Below are 17776 nucleotides of genomic sequence, written 5' to 3' on the forward strand. Positions count from 1 at the left end.
AACCAATCAACGACACAAAGAGTTAGAGAAACCCCCAGTGCTGCTTGACCCCAGAGGTCACGGCTTTGTCCGTTCTGTCAAACCCCCCCCCAGCTAACAAAAACTTCAGACGGTCACATTCCTCCCCCAGACCCCCGGATACTCAGCTGTCACGAACAACTCCAGGATATTCCCCTCGCACCGGCTTTCCAATACAAAGACTCTGTTGCCCAAGCAAGGCGCTTGTGTTACCTTGAGCTTAAACGAGCTGCTCAGAGAAGACGCCGTGAAGTAAAATCAAAACATGCATCTGATCCCAAAACCTCCCAAAAAGTTCACAACAGGTGTCAAATCTGAATAAAAAATATACTCACACTTAGGCCATCCAAAACTTAGGCCATCTGAGTTTATTTCCTCATCAGAACAGATTTGGAGAAGTGTAGCATTCCATCAGTTGCTCACCTCTGCAGTGAATGGGTGCCGTCAGAATGAGAGTCCAAACAGCTGATAAAAACATCACAATAATCCACATCACTCCATTCCTTCAGTTAACATCTTGAGAAGTGAAAAGCTGCATGTTTGTAAGAAATAGATCCATCATTGAGACGTGTTTAACTTCAAACCCATGCTTCGGGTTAAAATATGCATTTTCTATCCATAATATTACCTTCTCCAGTGAAAAAGTCTTCTTGTCTTAATCAGGAGAGAAATATGATGCACAATTTACAAGTGAAAACGGCACAATCTCAGTACATTTTTAGCTTTGGGTTAACTATTAAATGGTCATGTGTTATTTTTGTATTATTTGTATATTTTTAGTTTTGATTTTTAGCTTTCATTTGTAATTATATTGTATTTTATATATATTATCACTATTTTTAGTTAAGTTTTTTAAAGTTTTTCATCTAATATTAATATTTTATTTCAGCTTTATTTAAACGAATAACAATGATTTTGAATAGTTTTAGTTTAAGATGTAGTCACCATTAACAACTTCAAGTGACAGATTTATAATATATCCTACATATGCAATGTTTTTGCAATGCATTTCCAAATTAAAGTAAGAGATATTTGTGATATCAAAAGTTTGTGTCACATTACCTTGTGAATGGATGTTAATTATATAGTTATGCAGGACTGGCACAATGTGGGTAGTGTTCTGAGTGGCTTTTAGTGTGTTGCTATGCAGTTGTTAGGGTGGGTTTTACATGTCTTCTGGCCCCTAGTGGATAACTCATACACTTCAGCAAGTAAATGTTTAACATTTCCAAATTCTTTGTGCCTGTGTTGGAATGCATATGTGTTTTTGCTGGGAAATATGTGTATCAAAAATGTTCATGCATGCATTTGAGGTATATTTTGTTATATATGTTTAGAGGTAACTGGGAATGTTTTTTAAGTGTTTTTTAAAAACAATAATATGAAGATGGAGAGAGAGAGAGAGAGAGAGAGAGAGAGAGAAAGAGAGAACAGCAACTTTTTCACAATTCACTTTTATTTCAACTCATTGCCTCAGTACAAATACAAACTAAAACATACAAGAATATGTCTGTGCTAATTGCACTTTCTTTTCAAATAACTGATTCCTCATTGAAATTCCATAGAGATAAAGCACAAAGCTGTGTGATTCAGTAATATAAATAGCTATAGTTCAGGTTCATTTGATTTATTATTTGGGGTAAGCATGCTTTGAAACATTGATTTTCCTTTGAGAGCGAGGCTGTTTTGGGATGTAACAGTTTAGAAATAGTTAACCACCCTGCGGATGGACTGGATGTTGGGATTCTCAGCTTGCCAATCCATAAATGAGCAGTAGTTTCCTCTTTCCACAATGTACATGCGGCCACGATAGCTTGGCTCCTCGTACATGACCCAACTAAACCGGAAGAGAGAAAGAAAAAGAGAGATTTTATATAATTTACAATTGATTCTTCTATATGAATGACATTAAAAATCGATGACCATTGTTACATTTGTACATCAAGCTGCCATTTTTCAATCAAAACATGCTAAATTATTTTTTTTCTATTTTGTAACTATTCAAGGTTTTTGGGACATTGGAAAAATACTTGATTACTAATAAAGCATGGTTTGATGTTTGGCCTGGCAGAACTTACGCTCCGTCTCCATAGACTTTAATGGAGTTGAGGCAGTTCTTGCTGAATCCGCTGCTCTGGAGGAAGGGACAGTCGTCACACAGTTCAACACACTGACCGGTGAAGTTTTGACCCTCATAAAGCTCCATCTTGTAGTGCTCCCCGTGCTGACAGACACAGACAAGCACATTATAACAGGTGAGTATCACATTCAAAAAAATCATTCAGTCAAGAGAATTTGACCCTTGACAGCATGGACTGCATACTATAGAATAGCACATGTTGTTTGCAGAATGCAGATTTTCTTTGTGCATTGAATACTTGCTGACCAAACGAATCACTGTAGAGTACAGCGATTAGTATAATGTGCAGCGTAATTTTTGTCCAATTTTATTTTTAGTCAGTTTTAGTCCTTTTGATGTTTTTAAATATTTTTTTATTATTACATTTTCAAAATATATGTCTGTACAGTTTTGAATTTTTATGTATTTTTTTAATTCTATATTTTTACATTTTTATTTCAAGTTTTAATTTGAGTCATTTTCTAAACTACAGTAAATGAAAATGAGATATGTTGGCAACTTGGATTTTTTAGAGTTGTAAATAAATCAAGATTATACAAAAATACAATTGCAGTCTTTCTGCTTCTTCTTAATTCAACTTGCCATAACATTTACATTACATTATAATACATTTCTTTTTGCAATTATTTATCAAATTTAATAGACATTTTGGAGTGAAAATTATTTCAAAATAAATTCTACACAAGTTTTTAAATATTTTATCTCAAGTAAAGAAAATATTTTTATGGATTTAGGTGTAATATCGGTTTATTATAATAACCTTGACAATGTGTCCCACACTGCACAATGCAATTTACTGATAAATTATCCAATATAGACTGTCAAAAGTTAAGACATTTACATAAACATTTTTTTTTAGTCTGGACTCCACTTGATTTAAACAATTTAATGATATCATGCAACAGTGCAGCATGCTACTGTTGATTAAAAATTATTATTTTTTTTTTTCAAAAATGTGACTTTATAAAAATGACTTTTCAAAGTTGTAAATAAAGGATATTGGAGTATGTTCTACATGAAAATACCATGAAATACCATTTGATCCTCACCATTTTGATTGGCTTGCAGGAGCCCATGTGATCATTGTGGCCATTCCAGCGTTGGAAATCAGGATACTCTCCTTTTTCCAGCATGTACTGCTGTCCCTTGAAATCGGGATGGTCGAAACACACCCAGGCCCCACTCTCCACACGGATGGAGTTCACTCTGTTCATGAAACCACGGTCCTGGAAGTTTTCACAGTCTCCAAACACCTCCAGCCTCTGGCCTGTGAAGCACTTCCCCTCGTAGAACACTATCTGGGAGAAGACGCAGTGACCATCAGAGGAAAAACTCTTGATTTATTGAGGTTTTTGATTCAGCTACAGTCACCGGTGGGGAAACAGACTCTGTGAAACTGAAACTACATGAGATCACAGTGTGTGATTCATTAATCAGCGTCACACTGCGACCTGGCATTAAACCAGCAGAGCATATGGAGTGTAAATGTAAGTTAAATGTTACATAAAATAACTTAAGTTAAAATAGCTTGTTTGGGCAACTGCATTAATCATTTTATGGTTTTTCTTCTGAATAATATATTTTAAAATGCCAACCTTAAAAAATAAAGAATAACATTCAAAGAAATGAGAGAAAAATAAGGTAGTTTGTCACAGTGAAATTTGGTCATAACAGGGCAAACATCAAACAAAGTGCAGAAATATACAGTTGACATCGCCAGGCTCAACAATAATTTTTGTTTCATAAAATGTAAAGTCTTTTTATTTCTTAGTTATGCACATGCATTTGTTTGCCTTGCAGTTCGCCTAAAGATATATTCAACATTTCAGCTGTCAAATTCTGCTTTTTTAAATCTTTCACCATAGTTATATAGCAGGCTACAAAGTTGAGGTCGAAATTGCAAAAACAGTTTGTGATAATCAGGGAAGCATCAGTTAGAATGGGCTGAAAAACATAAAAATGTCATAATGTCCCAGGGGTTATTGATTTCTAGCCATAATTCTATTTTGTTTAATTTTTGTTAGAATTTGAATCCATATGTCTTTATAAAAATAGCTGTTTATTTGACTTTTTTTGACTGAGCTGTTTTTTATTATTATTATTTTTTTAGTTGACGCCACAGGTAAAAATGTGTACTTAATGTTATTGTTGAGTTCTCCAGCATGGAATGTGTGCACTGAGATATTTAATGTTAAGAGTGCATTAATCTGGGTGTATGAGATTCATATACTGGTATTGTAGGTATGCAAGTGTACATGCAAAACTACAAACTACAGTTGTGCATATTATGCAAAAAAAGTATGTTTGTATAAGTATGCAAAAATATGTTACATATTACAAAAATACAGTATATACATGAAACTTTGTCTTTAGTTGGTCAGCAAATGACAATATACCTTGAAATGTACTACTCACCTTCCCTGAATACTGTGACATTGTTCCTTGCCTGGATCCTGAGTGAGAGTGAGAGAGAAAGAGAAAGACAGAGAGAGCAACGGGAGGGAAAAAGCCGGACTGTCTGATATATGTGGCCTATACGCTCTGAGGTGTTATCGCAAGGTTTTGCCCACAAAAGCGGCACAATGGAGAGCTTAGCGGTTTCTGCATCATGGACAGTTTCTCTTACACTGCTCTGCTGATATCGGAGTTCAGGAGGGCGAGATGCACAATGGCACAATCGATTGTGTTAAAGCTCTGATATACAGTCAGTGTTTGGGTGTGAGAACGACTGCTGCTGCTGCTGGCAGTCCGTCAAAACACAACACAGCTGAGGAACAGAAACATTACCAGAACCACAGAGATAGCCATCCATCCATCCATCTATCTATTGTTCTGTCGTTCTATATGACCCCAGCTGGGAAGCTGCAGGAAGGAAGTTGCATATCTCTACATGCGATTACAACACAGCACCCTGCAAACAGAAGAGCTGCAAACATGCAAAGTTACACACATAAAGTTGAGAAATATTGTTTAATTTTCCGGTGTCAAGACCATTAATTTAGCTGTGCTGCAAATGACCAGGGCTTGGTCTGTTTGCAGAAAGACAGAGAGAGAGAGGAGGGAGCTGATAAGAAACTGTAGGATAAAGGTGAAGTTTCATATAGACATACAGACATACAGAAGAACAGTTTTACTCAGTCCAACGCAGTACAAAGGTGAGTTACACTTTACACAGTTTTATGGAAATTATTTTTACAGTACATTAAAACATATAAATCAGTAATGCATCATAAAACACAAGAAAAACTGATAAAAGAAGAGCTGCTTCAGAATAATTACAGTAATGGTTGGGTTTTAGTACGTTCATGATGCTTTGCTTTGGTTTCGGATGGTTGTTGTCTGTGTTTAATACTCTTTAGAGTTATATTCTTACTTTTTCTATAAATGAAATAAGTTTAGACATTCAACAGTCGCTTCTCTTCTTCGGCTTGTTTTCCAGAACGATGAAGTTCCTCATCTTGGCTGTTGTTCTCGTGCTGGTCGTGACAGGCGGTGAGTTTATGGTGGTTATGGATCTGACAGACTTTGGATCTATGATGCATTGAAACTATGCTTTGTGTGCTGAAATATACATCAGATAAACATTCTGGGGGAGATACAATTTCTGAAATGTCAAAAAATGTCCAAACCACAAACAAGGAAAATACTTTTATACAGAGGGTCATGTGCATTAAAATGTATATAATAATAATAATAATAATAAAATATATGCAATAAATATGTACAAAATTACAGGTAACCGTTACATGTAGAAACATTAAGATGAGTGAATTACAAACGGTTATGTATTGCACTTATTAATGCAAATCATCTGCAGAATAATAGAATAATCTATTAGATTAAAAACCAGCGGGGTCCAAATATCTGGAAATAAACTAAGTTTTAAGTAAAAAAAAAAAAAGTAAAACAAATACTTCTTTATTCAACAATATATCTCAAAATAATATCTAAATAATTTAGCCAAATACTTTGGTCAAAATCAGTGAGTATTAATTTTTTTTTATGATGCATTGAATATGATACATATGACACATATGACACATTGTTTGTTGAAATATGCATGAATTAAGGGGGAAAAATTAAGAAATAGTTGAACGATTGCATAGCATGTTGGCAGATTTTGCATTTCTGCTGGAAATTATATTTCTGAAACTTTGAAAAAACATTTAAATAGAAAAAATAATAAAATACTGCAACGATTATCTTCTTGATACCACTTTAAATGTCAAATAAATATAAAAAAAATATTTAAAAATCCATGCAATAGTTTAAAGTCAAAATCAGTGTGATTATTGATTTCTTGTCATGAAACAGACTTCCAGATCATCCACAATGCAATGAAAGAATGTGAAAAAACACATGGGAAAAGAAAATAAGAAAAATGTGGTTTGTGGACAGGTGTTGCTTTTGCATTTCTGGTAGAGAAGACATGAAATATCCGCATGAGAGCAGCAAAAACTCCAAACCACAGCTTAAAGGGTTTAAAAAGGCTTTTACTCTGTACATACAGGGTTTATGTACACGTGTTGTAAGCTCTGTGTACATGTAAGAGTGAATCTGCGCAAACATGAAGTATGAAATCAAATATTGTCCCGTGTGTTTAAGGCTCAGCTCTGGACTGCCTGCACTGCGTCCCAGAGAAAGCAGGAGGGGCCTGCGAGATCACCACAGTAACCTGCCCACCGGACAAAGACGCGTGTGCTGCTGCCAAGTTCCACAGAAGCCCATGTGAGCGATGAAGCCCACCATATCCATTCAGACAGTGACTACGATCTGCTGATTTCAATGCCGTGACATTTACAGTTTGAAAAATGATTAAATGTCTTGTGGTTTTGTTTGAAACAGATGGTCATTTCCAGAAGTGCATGTCCATGTCAGGCTGTGAGATGGTGAAACAGAACGCTTTCATCAACATCAAGTGCTGTCAGAAGGATTTCTGCAACACCTTTGACTGATCTGCCACTGCCATAAATCAGCATGACTCATAAAACAGAGTATATGAATCAAGTTACACATGTTTTTTAGAAAAAGTTTATTTGTGCAATGTTACAAAAACAGTCCGTTTCAAGTTGGTCGTTAATATTAAAATAAACTAAGCATGCTAGCATTTTTGTTGATGATGTGATTTACTTGCTTTTTAATACGGATATCATACAAATACATACATTGTGACTTCCCAGAAAATGTTATGTCTTTGTAAATGATTTTAAAAATATATATTACCAATAAAATGCAATAGAAGACTATTTACATCACAATCTGAAATATTATTAGTGCATATAATTAGTATACTAATAGAGTAATAATAAGAATACACAATGGGGTTACACAATTTTAGAATAAAAAAAAAAAGTAAAACAATGAAACAACAAACTGAAGGATACTTTCTCAAATAAATACAATAATAACATATAATAATATGGTATACAATTATATTTTATATAAAAAAATGATCAAATTATGTGAAATACTAAATACAAATACTGTAAAATGTAAATATGTTTAAAACACAGATTTCAAAAAAGTTATAATTTTCCATGATGTCAAAATCGGAAGTTTGTTACTGTTCTGACTCAAAACTAGTCTTTTCCAATCTTAACATTCTTAAACCAATATACATTTATTCGAGAAGTAATAACTGCAGATAATAAAAGTGTATGCTTAAAACATAAAACAAAAGTATAAAATGTAGATTTTTTTTTTTTGTAATTTTGTTCTTCAAGTAAATGCATCTTGATTTATGCATTTTGTAATGTAAAACAAGACAAGAATACTAAGAAAATTCAATTAACAGGCTTTCAGTGACAGTGTTTATAGAAAATCTCAATATGAAATATGGAGAAGCAACCACAACTGCTGTTTGACTGCCATATATATATGATGAGCTTTACATCACGTTTTTGCGTTACATGATTAATCACTGTAAGATCAAAAGACCGGTCAGTTAAATAAGTTAAATAAGCAGAGCTAAATTAAACAGACATTAAAGCCGTGTGCACACATGAACCTTGGACTCAAAATGAACTCACACTCATTGAAACACATCAAATGCAGTAAACGCTTGTTGAACAGATTCAGACTCCAAACAACCAGCAAAAGTGGTTAATATCCTATAAACTACATCCTCTACTGTACGTCACAAAAGACATGTAATAATATATCTCATCATCACCTGTCCCCTTGGTCCTCAGCTTTGTTTTACACAATATTGAACTTTCCTGCCAATCCTCATACTCAAAAGAAAACATCCGTCATTTGTTAACCAACAGCAGCTTCCACCTACAGTGACGGTAAACTATTCATCATCTTCTCATAAAACTCACCGGCTAAAACGCTGTTTAATTGACCTTTCTGACCTTTACTGCAGTGTTACTGTTATATAACTGAGATTTTCATCAATTAGATGACCAATTTTGGATTGGTTTTATATTTCCAGTTTTCATTTTCATTTATTTTTTAAAGTCACTTTATTGTGTTTCTGTCATATTTATTAGTTACTGTGTTTTTACTGTAGTTTTTATTAATATTGATTTTAGTTATTTAGTACATAAAGTTAAACTATAATTAGAAATATCGCCAAAAATTTGAAGGTTTTTATGTTTTACTTTATATATTGGCATCAATGTACCCAAAAATGAAGAATATATAATGAAACAACAACCTTTTTATTCTCCAAAGAACCAATTAAACCAACTCAAGAATCCGTATAGCCAAAAAAGTAAAGTTTATGTGATTACGGGAGTATGTGTAAAAAATACTTTAGACTTTCTTTAGAAAATTTCATGTTTAAGTAAATGCATTTCTATCCATTTGTAATTATTTGTGAAATTGACTATTTTTCTTAAATTTACTAAAAGAAGAGGGATCTTTACTGAACCTAAAGTGTTGGAAAAAAACAACACTGAACTTGTATGCATGTAAACGCATTATTGAGAGAGGAAAACACAACCATAATAGTTTAGTTTGATGCCCAAACACAGATAATATTTAAGAAAACTTCCATAATGACTTCCACCATATTAAAAACGAGTTGTTTATTGTAGTAGAACAGGACAGAACAGGATCTTGCTCAAGCACATGATACGATGTGTATGATCTGAAGCTAATACCTGAGTAAACCATGAGCAAACAGTTGGCAAATTGTGGCCTCATTTACACAATGACCAGGTTTCAAACACTGTGGGAATTCTTGAATTCCTGGAAGTGATTCACTCCTGAGAACATGACAAGTATATAAGAGACACACACAAGTACTTATTATGAACTTACAATACACTCAATACTTGGGAGGTAAGTTTTAAAACAATCCACATGCATGGTATCTACAGTTCCTGTACTTCGATTTATAGCCTTACAGATCAGTTCAACACTAAACTGCACAGATTTTTTTCTTTTATTAATTAGTACAAATTGACTTTGTTTGTAAAGCATTTTAATATAAAAATAATATCTTCCTTCTGGGATTTTTTTGCTGGTGTTAACATTTGCCTGGTGAAAACGTAAGCTTGATTGCATAATAAAGTAGCAGACTGATCAGATATTGACAGATTAGTTTGTTTCTGAATTACATAAATTTTTTTGGTCCTTACCTTTTTTAATTATTATTAATATTTTCAGCTCTAATCGACAGAATAATGAAGACTTTGCTGTTGGCCCTTGTTCTTGTTCTGGTGTTGAACTACGGTGAGTTAAAAGGTTAAACATTGACATAAAGTGTTATTTTAGTTACATTGAGAAACTATTTTAGTTATTTTAATATAATTATATATTTTTACATATTTTCCATTTTATTTGAAATTTTAGTAAAACATTTTTGTAATTTTTATTTGTTTGTAAATATTTAAAAAAATATATCTATTTAGTTTTTATACATTTTTCAGTTTTAGTTTAGTAAATGAAAATTGACAAATGTTTCCTTGGCAACTTTTTTTCTTTTATTTAATATATGCATGACTCTTTGCAAACTATGCATATAAAGTCATGCTCAAGAAAGACTCTATAATAAGAGTTTGGTGCTGATTTGATGATAACGCATGCACTTTGTGTTGCAGGATCTGCACTGAAATGCAACCAGTGTGTTCCTCAGGGGGGAACGCGCTGCACACAAACTCAAGAGACCTGTGGCTTTGGAAAAGATGCCTGTATAGCGGCCAGATTTAACTTCCCTCCCTGTGAGTTTCACACAGATGCATTATATTATTATAAAATGCTCTAAAATATTATGAACTTCAAAATTTCACATTTAATTCCCAAAATTACCACAAATTTAAAATATACAAATAAAAACTAATTCAAACTAATAAAACTCTCTCAGTGATACTAAAATAACACTGGCAGGCACGCTACCAAACTGAAGTTGCTGCATTGTGATTCTTTGCATTATAAGCAGATATATGTTTATGATTAGATAAAATCATAACGTGCATATACATCACATATGTTTTGATTTCTCTGTTTCTTCTAGTCATGGGCTTTCGGAGATGCAGCAGTATGACGGAGTGTCTTATTCTCTCGAGTAACACTGCCATGAAAGTGAAATGCTGCCAGTCTGATCTCTGCAATAACATGGTCATCATTTAGACTGACTTCTGTCACCTCAGAACATGACACTGCCAATAAAACTTCCATATTTACAATAATACAGATTTTTAAAGAGGCTTCACCATCTCTCACTTAAAGATTTTGCCCAACAATGAATATCATAGTTTATGATACGAGTTACTCATGTTTGTGATTTATTTCAGCATTTGCCACAGATGAATAATTGTGGAATATGTTAACAATTTACAACTGAACTAAAGAAAAAAAAAAATTAAGATGTATGCTTCTGAAATTCAAAAGTGAAATAAAAGTTACTGCACCAGTTAAATGGCCATTTCCTTGTTAATAACAATGTACAGACTGATATTATTGCTTTTATGTGAATAAATACAGGTGCATTTCTACATTCAACATTCTTTGCTCTTCAGATATTCCTTGTTAAATACACATCAGCTTGTATGCAAAGTGTCCTACATTCACTTTTTTCCAACCATTGAAAATGAATACAACTATTTGCATGGACCCACACTAATATCCCCATTTCTCTGGGTTTGAGTTATAAGCACACAGGAAAAAGATTTTTTTTTGGAAAAGTTAGATGCAATTGGTTTTCGAGAGGGAAACAAGACGTTACATTTCAAGTTTCAACATTGTTTGTTCTTCAGACATTCCTCTTTTAAATAAAAAGTAGCATTTGTATATAAAGTGACCCACATTTGGGTTTTGACCACTAAATATTATTATTATTATTATTATTATTATTAAGTAATTTAACAGAGACTTTTATCCAAAGCGACTTACAAATGAGGACAACAGAAGCAATCAATTGTAGCATCCAAAACTAAAATCTTTATAAATACTACCTATACACATTTTAAAAATAAACAATTTCAAAACTTAACATTTAAATGAAAAACAAAACAAAAAAAAGCTAAAAACAATTCAAAATATTAAAGAACAAAAAGGTGTAAGAGTATAATAACGATTCTAACATAACACCAAGCCAAACACCAGATCTTCTCCAGATCTTTCAGGTGTTGGGGCTGTCGCTGGGCAACACAGAGTTTCAGCTCCCTCCATAGATTTTCTATTGGGTTCAGGTCTGGAGACTGACTAGGCCACTCCAGGACCTTGAAATGCTTCTTACGGAGCCACTCCTTAGTTGCCCTTGCTGTGTGTTTGGGGTTATTGTCATGCTGGAAGACCCAGCCACGACCCATCTTCAATGCTCTTACTGAGGGAAGGAGGTTGTTGCCCAAAATCTCGCAATACATGGCCCCATCCATCCTCCCCTCAATACGGTGCAGTCACCCTGTCCCCTTTGCAGAAAAGCACCCCAAAGCATGATGTTCCCACCCCCATGCTTCACGGTTGGGATGGTGTTCTTGGGATTGTACTCATCCTTCTTCCTCCAAAAACGGCGAGTGGAGTTTATACCAAAAAGTTCTATTTTGGTCTCATCTGACCACATGACCTTCTCCCATGCCTCCTCTGGATCATCCAGATGGTCTTTGGCAAACTTCAGACGGGCCTGGACATGTGCTGGCTTGAGCAGGGGGACCTTGCGCGCGCTGCAGGATTTTAATCCATGACGGTGTAGTGTGTTACTAATGGTAACCGTTGAGACAGTGGTCCCAGCTCTCTTCAGGCCATTGACCAGGTCCTCCCGTGTAGTTCTAGGCTGATCCCTCACCTTTCTCAGGATCATTGATACTCCACGAGGCGAGATCTTGCATGGAGCCCCAGTCTGAGGGAGATTGACAGTCATCTTGAATTTCTTCCATCTTCTAATAATTGCGCCAACAGTTGTTGCCTTCTCACCAAGCTGTTTGCCTATTGTCCTGTAGCCCATCCCAGCCTTGTGCAGGTCTACAATTTTGTCCCTAGTGTCATTAGACAGCTGTTTGGTCTTGCCCATAGTGGAGAGGTTGGAGTCTGATTGATTGAGTGTGTGAACAGGTGTCTTTTATACAGGTAACAAGTTGAAACGGGTGCAATTAATACAGGTGATGAGTGGGGGATAGGTTGGATAGGAGGGCCTCTTAAAGACAAACTAACAGGTCTGTGAGAGCCAGAATTCTTGCTGGTTGGTAGGTGATCAAATACTTATTTCAGAATCAGAATCAGAATCAGAATGAGCTTTATTGGCCAAGTATGTTTACACATACAAGGAATTTGTTATAGTGACAGAAGCTCCACAGTGCAACAGAAAGACAGTAACAGGACAGTAATGAAACAAAATAACAGGAAATAGCCAATAACCAATGTACAAAGCAGCAAAAAAATAAAAATAAATAAAAAATACACAATATATAATATATAATATAGGCGACTATGTATGTAATAAAATAAAATTTCATGCAATAAAATAAAATATAATATAAAATAAAATGCAATAAATTTAAAATTTAATATAAAATAAAATTTCATGCAATAAAATGGAAATTAATTATTCAAAAATCATACAATGTGATTTTCTGGATTTTTAAAAATATATTCTGTCTCTCACAGTTGAGGTGTACCTACGATGAAAATTACAGATCTCAAGAGGGAAATCGGCAGTTTGTCAAATACTTATTTGGCCCACTGTAGAGTCGATTATCTTTACACTCTTTGGTCTTCACGGACTTCACACGATAACTGCCGAAGTTATACCCATCTAACAAAATACTAAATGAATTTAGCTGGACACACTTTCTTTATTTTTCCACAACAAATGGCCAAGCAAGCGCAGACACTAAGATACACGAGACAGAACGAGACCAAACGTGATATCAGCACGTCTCCACACAGTAAACAAAACAAGCTACTTACTTTAACCTCCGCTGATAAAGACTGCTTCTCTCAAAGAGTATTTATTTACACTGTTTTCATATATATATATACATATATAAACCACTATAAATATCCCAATATCTCTCAAAATGAACCTTATGGGGCTTGAAAAATAAAGATACCAAAAGAAAAGTCTGTCAAGAACCAGAATATAATGAAAGACATGCAAACTTTGGGGGAAAAGTGCAAAGAGTGTCACCGTTAGGATATAGCGCAGCAACAGATCTACCAATCTCGATGTAAAAATAACATAAGGATGCTGCCATCTTTCTCTTTCACCATGTATTTGGCAAACTATTTTTCTTTTTTTTTAGGCAAACTATATACCATACCTGTTGCTATTAACAGCACATGTTGTATTTTTGAACTTTTGTAAAGCCCTAGTCAGATTAGTCAACGGATTAGATTTCTATTTTATTCAGCAGAATGAGGAAGGTTCTGCTGCTGGCTTTTATTCTCACCCTGGTGTTGGTTTAAAGCCAAACTGCTGTTTCTGAACTGTTTTAGATCAGTATCCTTATCTAAAGTGTCTGATCATTTAAAGTGATAACTTGTAGACTACTAGATTTTCTTTATGGAAAGAATATTTGTTATGCTTTAAAACGCCACGAATCCTTATCCACCTTATTTCACACTGCACGAGTAATCAAACAAAAGTGACATCATTTCCATGATACATTGTGCAATGTGATATGTTTAAGTGTTTCAAAACCAAGGTTGAACACAGTATGACGTTACGAACTGATATTCAGCAGAGCAACAGTTGAGTTTGTCAGTTCAGAACATAAAACTGCTATTGTTTAAAGAGGCGTCACTCTCTTATTTACAGATGTTGTAATAGCAATAAATATCATGGTTTACAAAAGGAGGGGATGTTGGTGATTCATTTCATTTGATTCATTTTAAATGTTTTTTTTTTTACTTTATAAAAAATAAAAATGTCTGAACTGTCTGTTATCATGAACATTTAATTAACAGTAGATAAACATAAGCCTGCAGATTCCCATCTAGACCACCTAGTGTCGCTCTCACCTCAAATCCACTCAAATGTCTCAAGTGTTCACTTTACAGACACTGAACACTGGTTTTAACCATGCACTGACAACTATTTTTTTTAAAAGTAGATAAAAGTACAGCAGGTTGAACTGTATATTTTATGCAAAAACAGACATTTCTAAGGCATGCTACATTATTGTCATTATGTTGCATATTTAAGTGCGTGACAAACAATTTGTCAATTTTTGCAGTCTGTATATTGTGTGCAATTTGCAAAAATCCAAAGCATAGAAGCCCAAACGTTTTACTACAAAGAGCCAAAAATCTGACTTGACTGGTGGCCATGAGCTAAAGTAAATGTTGCATTATATCCAGCTATATTACATTAAAATGCACATTTATATATTCTCTAAATTTTAATGCAAAGGTCCTGGTTTGAGCATATTTGCTTTTTAGACCATATAAGAGTGAATATCTGCTCATGCACAACAAAACTATCCTACAACATATGTAAAATATCTATAACATTGCATTAAATGTGCCTCTATTCCGGTCAGGTTTGCGCAAGCACATTAAATAAGATAACAGGAAACAATGTATCATTGTGGCTAAACTGGAAAAGACCAGACCAGAACAAAACAAAAATTGTTACACAACCACATGGACCGGTAAACCAATAAAAAGGGACACTTATCACCTGAAGCTTTTGCCAAGAGCACACAGTGAACAAACACTTGTGTTGTGGTTCAAGTTTCTTTGGCCTAAATTCAACATGGAATTTCCAAATTCCTGGCAAAGATTCCTATAAGTTTACAGGCAGCATCATGGTATAAAAGAGACAGACACATGTGTGCATGAACTCACTTTAGCTCGGCTCTGCTTCACAGTCAAGGTACGTTTACACACATTATGCAACTTTTGTTTGTTAGATTAGACTGCATTAACATTATTATTAGATTAATTTAGCACTTATAGGAGAATTGTAAGAAAATGTGTTTCAGACACTCTCTTTGAAAGCACAAACTGATCGAAACGCCTATTGTTCTCTGGTTCGACTAGGCATCATTCTGAGAAAATCAAATTCACCTCAAAATCAAAATAATTGTGCATTTTGCATTGTGACATTTAGATGACATTAACTGTATTTCACCTCACATTCAAACAAATGTGTATATGTTTATAGAACAACATGTTATATATATATATATATATATGTATGTATGTTTTAATGCAGAACAAAATGTTTTATATATATATGTGTTATATGAATAATTTCTTTAATAACTAAACTAAATGATCAAAATGAAACAATGTAAAAGTTACAGATATACAAAATATATATTTTTATTTGAATACATTTAATAATACATTTTATAATAAAAAAACATACATTTTGAAATTCATATTTGTAGTCTAAGAACTGGAATTTGAAATACAAAATACAGAATTATGTTAAAATTATATTCTTGAACTCTGTCCCTGACTACATTCAAAATATTTTATTTTATTAAATAATGTATTTTATTTTTTAATTAATTATAATAATTAATAAACATGGAAGCTCAAACGTGTGACCTTCTGGGCTTACAATATTTGATGCAGCATCTGATGCTAAATTAAATCTGTCTAAGCTTTCATTTTGGTTTAACTACACAGTACAATTATGTCATTATGTACAATACATATTGCTGCAGTTTGTATTTGTGACACAACATATTGTTTCTCCTCATAGCCTAGTTAATTGATTTTCCTCTTTATTCAACAGAATGATGAAGGTTCTGTTGCTGGTTCTTGTTCTCGCCCTGGTATTGGCAAATGGTAGGTTAATGCTATCTTATCTAAAGAGTCTGATTTAAAATGTAATAAAAAGCATTTTTTCATAATCAGATTAACTGTGTTGTAGGATCTGCCCTGAAATGTCGCAACTGTGTCCCCCGCACCCCTGGAACAAGTTGTGTGACCACTCAGGAGACCTGTGGCTATAAAAAAGACACCTGTGTGTCTGCTAGATTCACCATCTCTCCCTGTGAGTTTCCTAGTATTATTACTGAAAAAAAAAATGTATAGAAAGACTTTTACAGAGAAAAACAATGATGAACAAATAACCTCTTTTTTTTTATATTTTCTTATCCATTACCCTAGATTCTCACTTCCGGAGGTGCATTAGCACGGCAGACTGCTTGATTCTTCAGTCCAGCCCCTATATTAAAGCCAAGTGCTGTCAGACGGATCTGTGCAACACTGCAGTCATTTAAACCCACACATCTCAATGCATATAAGCCATAAAGGGAAAAATGTGGCAAGCTGTGGCATTTAAGTAGTGCATGTCACACATATATAAATTAGTAGAATTATTTACTAATGCAAGGCCAGTTATAGGCTAATGTTAGATGTTACACAACATGTAAATTAGTATTAGGATGATTTTTTGGGGCACATTTTTCATATCTGTATTCCTATTCCATATTCATACTAAAGCAAAAAAAAAATTGCATGAACAAAATGCTGCATTAAGGACATGATTTTGCTACAGCTGTTTATCATTTCACCTGTGTCTTCAAGTCTGAGTGTTTATAGTTAATTTGTCACGCAACAGATTGAAAATGAACACATTGTTCATAAATGACCCTTCACTAATGTACAGTAGGTCATACAGGCATTATGAGAATACTGTGCACAGTGTAACTAGTAAAATTAGTATGCATGTAAATACAGTACTGTTTTGTTGATTTACACCATTGGCTGTAATGGTTCTATTAAGAGCCTTTAACTTCAATGGAATCTTTCCATTCAAAAAAAAAAAAAAAGGTTCTTTAGATTTTGAAACTGTTCTTCAAAAAAAAAGAGGAAGTTTTTTAAGCACTTTTAGTGGCTGATGCAATACAATGTATGAATTAATTAATTATGAATGAATGAGTTTATGAATAAATTAATAGTTAACATTACATGGTTGTTCCAAGTGCTGCAAGTGTTTTCTTTAAGAAAAAAAAAAACAGTGTCAAAAAAATACAAATAAACAACTTAGCTTTCAATGTGCGTTGCAGACAGTTCGCACTGAAGACTTCTTATGAAATAATGGTATTTCAGTTTTCCTCTCAGAAAATGACTCTTATGAGCTGGTTCTTTGTAGTAATTCAAAAATATAGAGCTCAACCAGTAACCCGAGTCCTGAAACAAATTAGGCTACTCTCCTGTGTCATGTTGGATCAATGAGCTTTCAAGTCAGCAAGTCATAATTTAGACATA

The 17776-nt window shown here is 33.9% G+C and overlaps 3 protein-coding genes across 3 annotated transcripts; 2 read left to right on the forward strand and 1 right to left on the reverse strand.

Annotated features, from left to right (window-relative positions):
• Positions 1 to 1719: 1719 nt before the first annotated feature.
• LOC306845938 (gamma-crystallin N-A-like) lies at positions 1720 to 4594 on the reverse strand (the record flags this gene model as incomplete). Its single annotated transcript, XM_079378959.1, has 4 exons — positions 1720 to 1855; positions 2097 to 2242; positions 3208 to 3456; positions 4574 to 4594. 4 exons carry the CDS (start codon positions 4592 to 4594, stop codon positions 1720 to 1722), a joined length of 552 nt encoding a protein of 183 aa, XP_079235085.1.
• Positions 4595 to 5146: 552 nt separating this feature from the next.
• On the forward strand, positions 5147 to 7403 carry LOC306845653 (uncharacterized protein). The gene is made up of 4 exons (XM_079378565.1): positions 5147 to 5313; positions 5598 to 5650; positions 6764 to 6886; positions 7004 to 7403. The coding sequence occupies exons 2-4, from the start codon at positions 5602 to 5604 to the stop codon at positions 7111 to 7113; spliced, it is 282 nt and encodes a 93-aa protein (XP_079234691.1). The 5' UTR covers positions 5147 to 5313; positions 5598 to 5601; the 3' UTR covers positions 7114 to 7403.
• A 7940-nt stretch (positions 7404 to 15343) lies between these two features.
• On the forward strand, positions 15344 to 17474 carry LOC306845942 (uncharacterized protein). Its single transcript, XM_079378963.1, has 4 exons — positions 15344 to 15422; positions 16296 to 16348; positions 16434 to 16556; positions 16673 to 17474. The coding sequence occupies exons 2-4, from the start codon at positions 16297 to 16299 to the stop codon at positions 16783 to 16785; spliced, it is 288 nt and encodes a 95-aa protein (XP_079235089.1). The 5' UTR covers positions 15344 to 15422; position 16296; the 3' UTR covers positions 16786 to 17474.
• Positions 17475 to 17776: the final 302 nt, after the last annotated feature.

Source organism: Barbus barbus (genome assembly GCF_936440315.1).
Source record: "Barbus barbus genome assembly, chromosome: 26".
In the NCBI taxonomy this organism is placed as follows: Eukaryota; Metazoa; Chordata; class Actinopteri; order Cypriniformes; family Cyprinidae; genus Barbus; species Barbus barbus.